General features: G+C 39.5%; 1 protein-coding gene across 1 annotated transcript; it reads left to right on the top strand.

Annotated features, from left to right (window-relative positions):
- The first annotated feature begins 1,326 nt into the window (after positions 1–1,326).
- LOC308401163 (flotillin-2) lies at positions 1,327–15,029 on the top strand. Its single transcript, XM_080889278.1, has 11 exons — positions 1,327–1,544; positions 3,201–3,282; positions 6,625–6,715; positions 7,650–7,773; positions 8,892–9,010; positions 9,780–9,893; positions 9,978–10,097; positions 10,425–10,639; positions 11,211–11,394; positions 13,002–13,151; positions 13,317–15,029. Exons 1-11 carry the CDS (start codon positions 1,496–1,498, stop codon positions 13,350–13,352), a joined length of 1,284 nt encoding a protein of 427 aa, XP_080745404.1. The 5' UTR covers positions 1,327–1,495; the 3' UTR covers positions 13,353–15,029.
- Positions 15,030–15,462: the final 433 nt, after the last annotated feature.

Here is a 15,462-nt window from a genome sequence, read left to right as displayed (position 1 = left end):
CCATTTCCAATTTTCTGCAACAATAACAATACTTAACAGAATTAATGAGACTCATGTAACGAACTCTAAAATATCCACTTTCAGTACTACTCTCCAAAAGGCACAAAGCACAAGGGTCCAACTAAGTGCCTCACACACAGGATTCACTTTGAGCACCTTAACGATCCAGTGATAAGCTGTTAAAAGTACAATAAGAGAGAGCAGCAAAATGGTTTGATCAGTCAGAAGATCAGCCAAAAACATGTACTGAGTTTATATCAAGCTAATCTTTAAGTTTAAAAGTTTCAGGAGCAGTACAGATTACTTCTGAATAAAACGTGAGAAAGCAACTAAGATGCATGCATCTCCCCATATTTTTAGGAAATGTCATCTTGTTAATCGGTATGATGATTAAGTACATGATTAAATCTCTTCAAGCACATTTCATTTGATATTGCTAGTGAAGAGAATCCTTCTTCAGGGAAAGGAAATATGTGATCTTCTCTCTTTGAGTTACAAGTTGAACAGCTGTGAGTGAGCACCTGAGAATAAGAGCACTATTAGTTACATTTAATTAAACACATACTGCTATAGCTCAACATTTTATTTGCCAGTATGTACCATTGTTTTCCAGCTCTGTTATATATTAGAATATTAGAGCTTATGAATATTTATGATTCACAACAATTTGAAAATGTAATCCAAAAATCTAATCTAATTATTATGTGTGATCTGAGTTTATTTTTGCATTGTTAGTGTGTTAGTGGTGTTATTTTCTTTGTCTAAGTGCATTTAATTAGACTGCAGTATACTTATATGCAGTATTTAAAAAATAACTATACTACACTTCTTTAAACATACCATTTAGATGATCAACTTTGTGACAAAAACTATACTTTCACTATTTTAAACAATTTGCTTGACTATTTATATGAAATTAATATTTTTTTGAAAAACTGACCTGGACAGGCTTTCCACATTGCTGTTTACGGTCCTCTAGTGGCCACAGTTAGAAACTGCAACATACTAAATAAAGATATGATAGCAAATTAAAGCATCGGAGAAGGTCTTTCACACTCATTGTGCATATAATAGGGAGAAAAACAATTTTTTAAATAATTTTTAATATTTTTTTTACTAGGACTGAGGGTCATGCCACTGATGTAGTCAAACTCAAATATACGCAACAGGCATATTCCTACATCCTGTAAGATGTTTTTGGAAATTGTGCAAGATTTAAATTTTTGAAGGACAAAGCAAGAGGTGGGTACTAAAAGATGTTTTGGTAAAAATTTGAGTTATTCTTGACACGAGCCGTCGAGAGCATGACGTCAGTACGTCGTCGCTGGGCGGGGCGGGGTCGTGTTGTTGTTGCTGTTGTGCTGAACGTGAAGCCTCTTTAAACACACGATTCGCGCTTATTTAAAACCTCAGATAATACCATCATCATCTTCATCTCCGTAACGGGCTCCTGAGTCTAACTGTTTTTCCCCTCGCCTTTTTATCCTGAGTCAGGATGGGAAGCTGTTTAACTGTGGGGCCAAACGAAGCGTTGGTGGTCTCCGGTAGGTGTTTCCCGTCGTGTTGATGGAGCGAGCTAGCGGGGATGGGGAGAAAGTAGCTAATAGTATTAGCTGGCAAACTAAACCAGGTTTGGCATTCGGTTTTTAAAATAAGTGCAGAGCGAGCCAGTGCTTTTAGAGCACACAGTTACTGTGTAAAGTGAATAAATTAGCGGTCGTGTGGTTTCAGAGCTTAAAAGCTGCGACGCTGATCAGGCGGTGCGTTAGCAGTGATTTGGATCATGTGATTGAAAGGCATCGGCGTCTCAACGCAGATATGTGAATAGGTCAGGTTTTTATGTTTTATTGATAACAAGTGTGATTTATTAATAAGCGGATTTGAAAATCAACAAAGTGCATTCACTCAAGTATTGTACTTGAGCAGAAATTTTCCCTACTTGAGTATTTCCATTTGGTGCTACTTATTTCACAGCTAATGGAGAACGGTATGTCTACATTTATGTCACAATAACGGGTTAATTTTAATATTTTACAAGCTCTAAACACATCGTTAAAGATGAAATCATTGGCTTCCAACCAATCTAATGAAGTAGCCGAGAACTTTTACTTTTACTGCATTTTAAGGCTATTTTTATGTACTTCTTCTCAAGTAGATTTTTCCATGGAGGATTTTTACTTAAGTAAATGATGTGAATACATCTTCTACCACCGTTAATGAGCATGGTGTAGCTAAAAGTAACAGGTTTAGTCATCCTGAACCAATTCTAGCCCTTTTAATGACTATAATTAATTGGTAGAGATATCAGAAAAAAAGACCCCCCCATGTACATCAGAGTATACCAGTATAAAATAACTCAACGGTATAATCTGAAGAACATACAACCTTTCTAAATTCACACAATTAGATTAGAGTACTAAAAAGTCATATTGATAGAAATCTTCTCTTAGAGGAAAAGACACATTGAAGGGCATTAGATAAATATTCATTTTCTTAACTGCACATCTGGTTGGAGTCATGGCTGAGTGGAGCCGACATTGGGTGAGAGGTGGGGTAGGCAATTTACCAGGCCATCACAGGGCTTAACGCACAGAGACAGAAATCATTCACCCTTAGATCTACACCTACAGCCAGTTTGGTGTCGCAATTTACACCCACTTACATTAATTAATAAATATATGAAATAAACATTATATAAGAGGCTGGGTGGGGTGGACCCTGTCCCAGCAGCTCATAGGGCGAGAGGCGGGGTACACGCTGGATAGGTCGCAAATCTGTCGCAGGCAGATTGGAAAGCCACGGTTGCCAAAATTGGTTCCTGGGAAATAGAAAATAAATAAATTATTCGGTAACTCTCTGAAATCTCAACTTTAATTATTCAAGAACCCGATGTATTTATTATGGCCTTTGTTTGAGAACAACAGCTGGATAACGTTTCCCCATAGTGTTTCTCCCCTTTGGCTTTTACACATGCTGTGTTTATTATCAAAACCTGTTTTTACTGGCAGGTGTTGAACAAGCCCTCTACTTAAAGTAATGTGAACAATAATGATTATAGTGGTAAAACACTTTTCTAAAACAATGCTAAAAAGGCTTAACAGGGACCTAATAAGCTCAGCGCATATCTTTGGACTGCATCATTTAATGTTATAGTCAAAGAATTTCTGAAGAGTCCTGATGGCGCTGTCCTCTTTCCGCAGGTGGTTGCTGCGGCTCTGATATCAAAACCTACGTCGTAGGAGGATGGTCCTGGGCTTGGTGGCTCATCTCAGACGCCCAAAGGTGACAGTGTGCTAGAAGCAATGATGTAAATGTTATCTTGAAATATAATATGGACCAAGCTTTCTAATTAGACCACAGCGAAAAAGATTAACCACAAGAAAGTCAATTGCATTATCTGAAGGCCATCAAAAGGCAAAGTGAGGAATGGAAGCTGTTCTCCCACACTTTGTCTCATATTACACACAGTGTGTTTCCAGTCACATTATATACAAACATTTCCTCTTACATGACTGGGGTAGTGTTACTGAGAACTAAATGTATTCTGCTCTCTTAATGTGCAGTGTGCTAAGTGCATATCTCACATAAATGTTTTGTGAGTTGTCATAGATAAAATGTTTTATTGCAGGATTTATATTTTACACAGAACTGAATGGTCAGCAAACCCTTTGTGAAATGCTTAATCCCATCATTTTAACTTTAGCTTTGGCTAAAGTTGTTATACTCATAATTCAAGTCATAATTGAATAACTGAATCCTAATAGTTCACTTTTGTTAACAAACAAAAGTGATCTGTGAGTAGGGAATTGCCTTAAAGTGCAAAGAAGCTGGTTTTTGTTCTCTGGTAAGAGACATCGGTTTCTAGTCACAAGTAGATGCAGTGCTTCAGCTCTGTGTTGAGCAGTGTCTGAATAAACTATGAATGGAAGTTAACAAAACACAGCTGCATGTGGACAGTGTAAACAAACTCTTTGGCAAACAAGTGCTTCACACAACCATCGGACAGGTGTGTTGAAATGTGAAACTAAGCAGGGTGGATCCATCCCCAACGTACTGATTCTTCAATACAATTCAATTCAGTTTTATTTACAGCCACGTGAAAAAGAAAGTACAGCCTTAATGCCTACATAGGAATTAACAGGGTAAGTAGCAGCCAGGTGCTGCAAATTCAGTGCGCTTGATTAATTGATCATCAGCAAGTGTGAGCACATCTGTAAAAGCGGGAGTTTTGGCATTGTAGTGGTCAGGATCATTCAGGTGTGTGTATCGACAAATCATTAACACAGTGTTAATACAATCTCCCCAGGAGTGGGTATCCCACCTGATTCACCGCACCTTGCAATGCTCTGAAAGGCTGCAACACCCCCCCACCCCACACCAAGTGTTGTTCTCTCTAAAAAGAGCATGGCAGCACAGCCTAGGTTTGTAAAGCTGCATCTAAACAAACTAAAAGACTTCTGGAGCATTATCCTCTGAACAGATGAGACCAAATAGAGATGTTTTGCCATAATGCACGGCACCACGCTTGAAGAAAACCAAACGGAATATCAATACAATGCTTTACCCCAGCTGTTAAGCATGGTGGTGGGGGTGTGGCAGTTTAGCCACCGTGCAGTCATTGAGTCAACCATTAACTCCTCTGTTTACCAAAGTGTATGTGAGTCAAATATGAGGCCATCTGTCTGACAGCTAAAGCTTTGAGTCGTGGTACAAGACAATGATTGATATGCACGTCAGCAAATCTACAACAGAATGGCTGAAAAAGAAAACAAAGTGTTGCAGTGACCCAAAGTTCAGACCTCCACCTGACTCAAGTGCTGTGGTAAGGACTTATGTATTTAAACACATATCTGCAAATGTCAATGAAGTGAGGCAAACTTGTATAGACGAGTAGACTAAAATTCGTCCTCTATGATGAAAGAGACGGATAATCATACAGAAAGTGATTACTTCAAGTTATTGCTGCTAACGGTGGTTATACGAAATACTGACCTGGGGTGTACTTACCGCAATCAGAATCAGAATACTTTAATGATACCTAAAGAAATTATATGGTTACAGTTGCTCCAAGACAAAAACAGTAACACACTGAACTAAATTATAATACAATATATTCCAAAGTTTACAAAATATAAGAAATGGCTCTAATATATACACAAAGCTCAATTATAAATATCCAGAATATCACAGAGGTGACATTTTGTTGTTATTTGTTATTTTCACTGTAGAGGATGTGCAATTATCAAGGGTGTAACTATTGCGCTGTGTACTGTGCATTAGATGGATGAGTTGTACAGCCAGAGGCAGGAATGATTTCCTGTGTTGTTCAGTGGTGCATTATGGGTAATCTCAGTCTCTCATTGAGCGTGCTCCTGTGACTGGCCAGCATGTTATGGAGTGGGTGGGAGGTATTGTCCAGCTTTGTCCTTATCTTGGACAACATCCGCCTCTCAGACACCGCCTTAAGGGAGTCCAGCTCCATCCCCACAACATTACTGGCCTTGCAGATCAGTTTATTGAATCTGTTGGCATCTCAACCTGATACCCCAGCATGCAATAGCAGGGAGGATGGCGCTGGCCACAACAGACACAAAAAAAACCCTGAGCATTATTCAACAGATGTTAAAAACCTCATCCGCCTCAGAAAATAGAGACGACTTTGGCCTTTCCTGTAGAGTGCAGTTTATTATCTATGTGTACTCCAAGGTATTTGTAGCCCTTACAATGTGCACATCGACCCCCAGGACTGAAACAGGGGTCACAGGTTTCCTGTTGAATGAACTGGAAAAGTCGAAAAACATGACGCTCACAGTGCTTGCCGGTTGGTCTAGTTTGGTGTAGACATGATTAAGCAGGGAGATGATGGCGTTCTCAGCTCTGAGGCGGGGCTGGTAAGCGAACTGAAGGGGATCCTGATGTGGTCTGCCTGTAACAGGCTGCACACAGAAACTTGCACTGCACTGCAGAGAATCATGTAAAAAGTGTCTTTTCATAAGACTTTGACGAAAGGTCTCCTCAATGCCAGATAGAGACACTCAGCAGTCAGATGATCCCCTATAAATAAAGACTTGAAGATGGCGTAGAGGAAGAGCTCCGAACCGGAAGAGACTTTCACAACCATCTGCTGTGACTGGCTGGGTCAAAAAAATTTTGCTATAGTTTTGTTTTTGTTTTTTAAATAAATTTTCATGTACCACGATTATACCGTCCAGGACATTTTAAATCTCTTTTGCAAGAGTGTCTTACACAAATTGTTATATGCACAGTAGACACACACATAACTATAAAGAATGAGGTATAGACTCAGGGTTTTCCTTCTGCATTTTGGGATCTTTCAAGGAAAAGATGCAGGAATTTATCAGTTTTCAGTAGTTTTGCTAATTTTGGTTTCTTTTACTCCACTAAGGGATTTTGTGTTTGTCAAATGTTCAGTAATAACAGGTAAATCTATGGATTTCTGTTAAATAACACAACACATACTGCCTTTTACTGAGTGAGGAATGATTGTGCTCAAGCCCAAACTTACTGTTAAATATTTAAAGGTTCCACCTGTTGCTCTATTGTTTCAGAGTCTTGAGGCGGGACTGGGCTGCCTAATAACTGTGCCTGTGTTTGTTGCTGTAGGCTAAGCCTGGAGATAATGACTCTGCAGCCAAGATGTGAGGATGTGGAGACAGCAGAAGGAGTAGCTATCACTGTCACAGGGGTGGCTCAGGTAAGACCAGATCCCAGCGTCTTCTCTGTGAACGCTGACACAAACACTTACACTTACTCACTCAAGCCGAGCCTATTTGTCAAACATCATCTGTTATCAAAAGTGTCGTGTTCTGCTGCAGTGCTTTCTGATGTTTTCTGAAATGTGGCCCTATAATCTAATGGTGTAATTCCAAAGAAAAATCAATCAGTGCTTCCTAACAGACTGCCTCATAATCAGCAGTCTTATTTATTTATTTAGTAAAATGACTTTAACATACTTGATGAACCCCTTTAGCCACAAAAACGATTGTTTTGTTCAGGAATGCAAGGGAATAACTGTAATTTGGCATCTCCATTAAAAAATAAAGTGTGCCTTATTATTTTTGTCCAGCGTTTTTGGAAATAATTCAATTATAATTTAGCATGAAAAATATAATGATCAAAGAGCTTGCATATATTGGTTAGTTAGCCATTAGAGAAAAAAATATTTTGGTAATTATCAATACTGTTAATTTAGGACTGCTGTGGCATGAACCTTGGACTGGGTGATGGTCTAGCAAATGTGTTAAGTACTGTACATAAAGGTGGGCACACTCAGAGCATCACAGTCTGTCTATAACAAAACTGCACTTCTGATCATTCACAGAAGAAAACATCAAAAAAGGCATTTTGGATCAAATTTACAGTCGTATCATAGGTTCCTGGTCAAAACAGCATATAAAAGCATGAAAAGGTGTTGTTGTATTTTTATCTACATTTTCTTAACAGGCTCATCTTCTAGCCAAACAACGTTGGTGTTAGCACATTCATTTTCAAAATTCTTGACTTAAATTAAATGAACTTTGCTTGATTGTTTAAAATTGCACTGATGGCACTCTGAGCCCATGTGCCATGATTGCTTCTCAGTGTAGAAAGCTTGCTGTGTAAACACACTGTAAGTGTGTCTCCTTCAGGTGAAAGTCATGACGGAGCAGGACCTGCTGGCAGTGGCTTGTGAGCAGTTTCTGGGTAAATCAGTAATGGAAATCAAAGGTGTGCTGCTGCAGACTCTGGAGGGACATCTGCGCTCCATTCTAGGTGTGAACAGTTAACACTAATCACAACAGTAACACTACACATATATAGATTTTATTTCAAACAATATCATAGTTATTTTATTAATTTATAGTTTTAGCGTTCTTGGTTTACAAGTCCAGAATAGCTCCTCGTGCATGTATACAACAGAGGAAAAGAAGCAAAGTATTAAATTGATTATTGATTAGTTCCTGACTTTACTATACAAGTTAGCCTTAGTTTGCCTTTTATGTGTTATACATATTGTGTTAGCTTTTCTGTTTGAGGTCTGAATTAGAGAAGAAAAGTAATATATAAGTTCTGTATAAGTACTCGAGATGCACCAGCTTATTCAATGTGAAATATTATTTCCACAAGGAAAGACATTATTAAACTTTACAGTTTCCCTCAGTCTGCAGAAAGTTAAAGAATCTTCTGCTACTGGAAACCTTTACCACCTTTACCTGACATACCAAACAAAGCAGGTGGTGCAGATTTATGTACTTTACATTTTCCAGTTTATAACTTCTCTGGAGACTTGAACTCTTTTCTATTTTCCTCATAATGGATTTGATCCTTTGGCTGCACATACTGAGGCTGCTAGCTTGTGGCTGTTTCTGAGCTCTGGATAGCTTTAGCTTTAGCACTTTTCCTTCTTTCAAATGTTAAGCTGGGCGAGAGTGATTTTAAATGTGTGATTGGAGTTGTTGTTTACCAGGGTTTCTGGGGTGGGCCTCCAGACTTTTTTTTGTCTTGACTCACAATGAGTAGCTTCCACACTAATAACATTAAAATTACTGTGTGAATTTGATTGTGATTTTGAGCATTTGCCTCCGTTCGTTTCAGCATGTGCACAGACTTGGATTCAGACATATGTGAGGCTGACTGAGAACACTGGCAGTCGTCAGACTGTGGTCTACTGACCGGTCGATCTCTGATTAGTACCAGAAGCTCTGTGCTGACCATTTATGCTACTTGAGTTCAAGGGGTGATGCATTTCTCTGACAAATTTCTGATGCGGTGACGTGAAATAAAAAAATTAATTTGGATCAAAAATAAAGCTGCCCCGCATCGAGCTGCTGGTAGTTTGTTAAAAGTGAATTGCAGGCTAAATGATGTTGAACGATGTGTCTCTTTTGCAGGTACTCTGACAGTGGAGCAGATCTATCAGGACAGGGATCAGTTTGCTAAACTGGTGAGAGACGTAGCAGCTCCTGACGTCGGCAGGATGGGCATCGAGATTCTGAGCTTTACCATTAAGGTGAGTTAAAGGAAAATGAAACGAGTAATATAACAGAAGAAGTCAAATAAAAACAAGAATATTAAGTATTCATGTAAGTATATAACTACTTAAACCATGTAAGCGCCGTTGGTGCTCTCCATTTTGCCTCAGTGTGGATGTGCAAGAGAGATGATGCAGAGTATCAAAACTTTAGCTTTAAGCCACATTTCTTCAGTCAGAAGAAATGCGACACTGAGACGGCGACACGTGGGACAGACAGTCGTTCAAACATTAATCAGCAGCCTTCCCATCTTTCTTTTTAGACTGTAGTTTTGTAATATTACTGAAACTGAAAAAGGTCTTTCTCTGAGCTGTTGATGCTGCTGGTTATTAGAGTAGTCAATCCTAATGAGTTTAACTGGTTTTTATAATTGACTGGACTCACCCTGTGGAGTTCACTGTTGCTCATTAGAACTAATTGAAGTGTGTGGTGTGGACAGAGCAGCTGAGGTTAGTGCTCTGCTGAAACCCAAAGTCCATTTCTGTAACATCTTTTAGTCCATGTCAGGATTTCTGTAACACGTCAGATTCTGGACTTTAAAATATGATTGAATGTTACATGTAGAAATGAGGCTGTTTGAGTGCCACCCTGTCATCTGCTTTCTTTGCACCCACAAAGGCCCAGCATTTTTTAATCTGTATGTTCTGTTTTATTTTGGCATCGTAACCTTGTTAATCACATGAAAGATGTTGATATACGCCACACCCAGTTTAATGTTACGTGTCCTGTGGTTCTGTGTTTTCAAAGGATGTGTATGATAAACTGGACTACCTGAGCTCCCTTGGAAAGACCCAGATTGCAGCTGTCCAGAGGGATGCAGACATCGGTGTGGCCGAGGCAGAGAGGGATGCTGGGATACGGGTAAGAAAATCTAGCAAGCTTGAAATTGATTCTTCCGTGCACAGAGACCAGCTGTTCACAGCTGTTTCTTTATTATCACCTTAGGAAGCCGAATGCAAGAAGGAGATGATGGATGTTAAATTCAAGGCTGACACCAAGATGGCTGACTCCAAACGAGAACTGGAGCTGCAGAAAGCTTCATTCAACCAAGAAGTCAATGCTAGGGTCGGTACTGAATGTTTCGTTTGCACTTACAGGTTGTCTGTGTACAGTTCAAATAAAAATACTTGTTATTATACTGTATTATACACTGCTTTAACCAAACTTATGGCTGTTCCCAAAAAGTGCCAGTCTGTATTAAATCACATGGTGTGTAAACAATTTACCTGAAATTTGCAGTTAGAGTGATTAAAATCAGAAAAACAACATGTGCTCTTTTGATCTGAAGTAATGTATTAAATTAAAACTTCAAAATGTGCACGTGTCAACACAAACAGAAACTGTTGCCTCAGATGTAAATGCCTTAGACCACCTCTGTGTTGATGTTTTCAGAAAGCAGAGGCCCAGCTGGCATACGAGCTGCAGGCTGCCAAAGAGCAGCAAAAGATCCGGCTGGAGGAGATTGAGATCCAAGTGGTGCAGCGGAAGAAGGAGATTACAATTGAGGAGAAGGAGATTGACCGGACAGACAAGGAGCTCATTGCCACTGTAAAGAGGCCTGCTGAGGCCGAGGCCTATAAAATGCAGCAGCTGGCTGAGGGCGAGAAGTGAGTGAAAAGACATTCAGTCAGATTTAGGAATGCGTAGAAATGGCAAGATCCCCAAGAATGTACCACAGCTCTCGTCAGACATGATTAGCAGCACATTACCTCCCTGATGTAAAATATATATTTATTTTGTTGGTTTAATCCCTGCAGAATCCTACAAAACAAACACCTGGAAAGTTTGGACTAAGGAAGCATGACTGTGTTTTTAACGATATATTTCCATATATGTTTTTCCTTATTGAAGTGAAATGTATCGTGTAATTTCCAGGTGCTCTGTATGAAAAGGTCTGTGCATGTCTAATTGTACTGATTTGCAAAAAGCTGATATTCCTGTGCATCCACCCGTAGAAGCAGAGCAAAAGAGATTTGAAATTTATCGTGTGCTGCTGTGGGCTTTATTTGAGAAAGGAAAGCTGTAAAAACTATCCCACCATCCAAAACTTGTGCATGAAGACAGATTAACATATGACACATCACTAAGAAGCAAATTGTCTCAAAAAAGTTGCATCCTACCCACTCAGGAAGTGATTTTGATAACAGCAAATATAACTTTAATGTTTCCCTGCTTCAGGCTGAAGAAAGTGCTGATTGCCCAGGCTGAGGCCGAGAAGATCAAAAAGGTCGGTGAGGCGGAGGCTAGCTCGATTGAAGCGGTGGGAAAGGCCGAGGCTGAGAAGATGAGACTGAAGGCTGAGGCCTACGAGCAGTACGGAGATGCAGCTAAGACAGCTCTGGTCCTCGAGGCCCTGCCTAAGGTAACACACAGATATGTGCTCGTACAGCTCAGGCAAAGGAAGAGAAGAACTTGGATGTCATTTTACAAGCATCACCCGGCCCGAGGTTGATGAATTGGAAGCATTTTTCTTTTTATGTCCACGTGAATTTAAGCACAAGTTTTTCATCACTTCAGTTTCATCACGTTTTGGTTGCTTTTAACGCTTTGGCACAAATGTTATTACTAAGAATTCAACAATGGGTGATCGCAAAGAACCATAACCCCAGTCTATTAAAAAAATCCATCTGTACTGCTTCCAGCACTGCTGTCAACCTCAGCCATCTGCAGAAAGCAAACATCGACTTCTGTTGGATTTCCCCTCCTGCGCCAAACTCACTTAACTTTCATTTGGAGGATCGTTTTGTGCTAGCATGCTAGCTGATATTTCTGTTTGCTTTTGTAAATTCACAGAGTTATGCATTTTGAATCGATCCCCCAGAGTGAGACTGTCGGTGCTCAGATCTGCTGTAAGGTCTTGAAGCGTCTGAGGGGAAGACATTCAGGAGAAACAACCTGAACTGTGGCAGGTGCCATGCAGTGCTTTGGCCACACAAACACACTTTAAGCTCACCTCCCATCAGATTTCTCTCCCTTTGACTTTGAGTACTCATTTCCCCCAAAATTCAATTCAATTCAATTTTATTTATATAGCGCCAAATCACAACATAAGTCGCCTCAAGGCGCTTCATAGATACAGAGAAAAACCCAACAATCATATGACCCCCTATGAGCAAGCACTTTGGCGACAGTGGGAAGGAAAAACTCCCTTTTAACAGGAAGAAACCTCCGGCAGAACCAGGCTCAGGGAGGGGCGGGGCCATCTGCTGCGACCGGTTGGGGTGAGAGAAGGAAGACAGGATAAAGACATGCTGTGGAAGAGAGACAGAGGTTAATAACAGATATGATTCAATGCAGAGAGGTCTGTTAATACATAGTGAGTGAGAAAGGTGACTGGAAAGGAAAAACTCAGTGCATCATGGGAATCCCCGGCAGCCTACGTCTATTGCAGCATAACTAAGGGAGGATTCAGGGTCACCTGGTCCAGCCCTAACTATATGCTTTAGCAAAAAGGAAAGTTTGAAGCCTAATCTTGAAAGCAGAGATAGTGTCTGTCTCCTGAATCCAAACTGGAAGCTGGTTCCACAGAAGAGGGGCCTGAAAACTGAAGCCTCTGCCTCCCATTCTACTTTTAAATACTCTAGGAACAACAAGTATGAAATGCAAGCCATTTTTGGCACACTTGGAGAGATTTGTCAGAGGCAGAAGTGCAGATTCCCAAAATCTTATGATCTCACATTCTCTGGCAACAAGCCTGCTGTCCCATGGCAGTTAGCAAAAAGTCCAGAAATGGTGGACCAAATTCAAAACAATCGGCCTTCCAGCTGATTTAAGTTTAATGGACCTGGAAAAGTGTTGATATTTGATTAGGTATGGGTTATTTAATATATAATGAAGCTTTGGCCATGTCGAAACCTTCAACAGAACAAAAAGTTGGTATTTTTCTTTAGGCTAGTCTAACATGTCACATAAAACACCAGAGCTGGATTATTTCCATCTTACTGTAAATGCTTAACAATGTCTTTGCAGATTGCTTCCAAAGTGGCGGCGCCCTTAGCCAGGACGAATGAAATTGTCATTCTGAGTGGCGAGGGCAGCCGCGTGACAGGCGAGTTGAACCGCCTTTTGGCCGAACTTCCTGTGTCGGTCAACGCTCTCACTGGAGTGGATTTGTCGAAGGTAACATCTTTATATCATTTTATATATGATGCGTTCCTGTTAACCTTTGTGATTCAGCGTGTTGGATTTAAGTTTTTGTTTCCAGTGTGAACCTAAAGGACGCTGAAACCAGCGAGGTTGTACTTCAGTTAAGCCTTACAAATAATCTGTTCGATTTTTTTGCAGATCCCTCTGCTGCAGAAGGTGACCGGCTCAGCTTAAGCCTGAAAACCGAAGACTCCACATGACTCCAGTCTCTGTTGTATGCACTCGCATAGACTGCCTTTAATACACTTGAAGATTTTTGTTGTTTTATACGTATACTCTGTATACCAAGTGAATTTTGGAAACCTCTGGTGCCTTACTTTATACAGGACCAGAAAATCTGCATGCACTGCTGCTCATTCAAAGATTTTGATTTTAGTTTAAAACTTGAATATTTTGTGATGGATTTTTATTTGTTGTGTTTGAATTGTATTTATTGGCCGGCTTGTATAAAACACAATTGAACAAGAGAGCTGATATTAGACTGAAAGATGAGGCAGATTATATTTGTTATTTATTATATCATAACACCTACTCTTTGGTAATTATACACTGAGGCCAGTTTGTACATTCTTTATGTTTCAGCCCTTTTGTTAATTTATATACCTCTGTTATGCGACACATCTGTATTCCACAGATAATTTCAATCTTTTGTTTCTCCAGTGTGTTTCATGTTGTCATTTTTACCAGTGAAACACTGTTTATGTCTCAGAAGTTGAGACAAAGGTGCTCTCAGTCTCAAAAGAAGCCCTGTTGATTTTTTTCAAATCTCCACCTTCAGTCCTTTGCAGACTTTTTGTCTGCTCCCCTCTGAATGAAGTTTTTCTCTCCGCGTCTGTTGATATCAAGCATGACACATTTTAACATAATTTATATGCTGACAGGGAAACGGGTAGCAAATTCTTGTGTTAATGTGGTTAGTGTGTAATGTGTATGACTTTTTTGATTTTTAATATATATATATATATATACATACATATATATACACTTATAAATATATATACAGTGGGTTTTTATGTAAAATGTAGCTGCTGGCTTGGCCTTGATGAAAAGTAGAAAAATGTGGCTGGTGAAATTACAGAGAAATTGTGAAAGTAACCGGTTTAGAGAACCCAACATGTTTATATTGCGTAAAATGTGAGGCAATCGAATAGATTTAGAACATGAAAGGCCAAACAGTGATGCCAAATAGAACAGACTGACTTGATTTTTAGTGTATCAGAAGGAGGGATTGTGCATCTGAGGACCAATGTTTAATTTGACACTACAGTTACCTATAGATGCTAAGCCATGTTTAACAGAGTGTCAACAAACCAAACGTTCACATTTCAGAGAGACACTCTTCTCTGTTCAGCGTTTCTACATATCTGCAATTTCTGAACTGTGGCATCAGATATGAAGTGATATTCTAGCGGGGTACACTGGATAATCAAACTTATCATAAACAATGTTATATCTGTTAAAATTTGTAATTGTCACAGAGCTTTCTAGTTTGGAAGTGTAATCCACTGCCGCTGCTCACAGAATCCGTCCATTTAGCAAAACGTGCAAATGGTTTCTGCATTTCTATCCACTCTCGTGTTTCCAGACGACCTGACTGCAACCTGGCAGGGATGTTTAGTTTGTGTAGTTATTAGGGAAGAAGCGGTCAGTCTGGGAGAATTTATAGAAGACTGTTATTCTTGTTGTTGATGCTTTTATGTGTGTGTGAGTCTCTCATCTTCACTTTCTTCATGCCCTGTTTGTCTCAAATGTTCATATGTTCGTGTATGCTCCTGCTGCATGTCATCCATCTGTATACAATAGAATCTGCTCACTCTCAAACTGTCATTCTAATAAATCAAACTGCCATGATTTATTTCTTTATTTTCTCTCCTTTAAATTAAAGCAGAAGTGTTAAAAGGCAGGAATGTACAAGTTGAGTATACAATATACTCTTTTGTTACAGCAGTGAACATAATTTTAGTAGTAGTTAATAGTAAATATAAAGGAAAACATTTAAAAGTCAACTAAACAAACAATTGTAAAACAACAACAACCAAAAAACAGATGTTTCCCTGGCAAGATGGTGCAGTGGTTAGCACCATCACCTCACAACAAGAAGGTCCATGGATCAAATAGCCTTCTCTCTTCCTGTAGTCCAACGATGAGGTTAGGCTAATTTCTGATTCTAAACTGGCCACCAATTTAGAATCATAAAGTAACTTAAAATAACCTTATCTGAGTTTGTTTGAAGCTTTAAACTCAAATCTTTCTCAGTTGTTTCCTGTTTTACTTCTCACCAGAG

The sequence above is a fragment of the Rhamphochromis sp. 'chilingali' genome (assembly GCF_963969265.1).
Source record: "Rhamphochromis sp. 'chilingali' genome assembly, chromosome: 8".
Taxonomy (NCBI): domain Eukaryota; kingdom Metazoa; phylum Chordata; class Actinopteri; order Cichliformes; family Cichlidae; genus Rhamphochromis; species Rhamphochromis sp. 'chilingali'.
Note: the sequence above shows the minus strand (reverse complement) of the source record. Positions and strands in the feature narration are given on the sequence as shown.

Excerpts from the sequence above, each read along its gene's own strand:
- LOC308401163 (XM_080889278.1), top strand. The coding sequence starts at position 1,496 with ATGGGAAGCTGTTTAACTGTGGGGCCAAACGAAGCGTTGGTGGTCTCC. Across the intron at positions 1,545-3,200 it reads CGAAGCGTTGGTGGTCTCCG|GTGGTTGCTGCGGCTCTGAT; the intron begins GTAGGTGTTTCC and ends CTCTTTCCGCAG. Across the intron at positions 3,283-6,624 it reads CTCATCTCAGACGCCCAAAG|GCTAAGCCTGGAGATAATGA; the intron begins GTGACAGTGTGC and ends TTGTTGCTGTAG.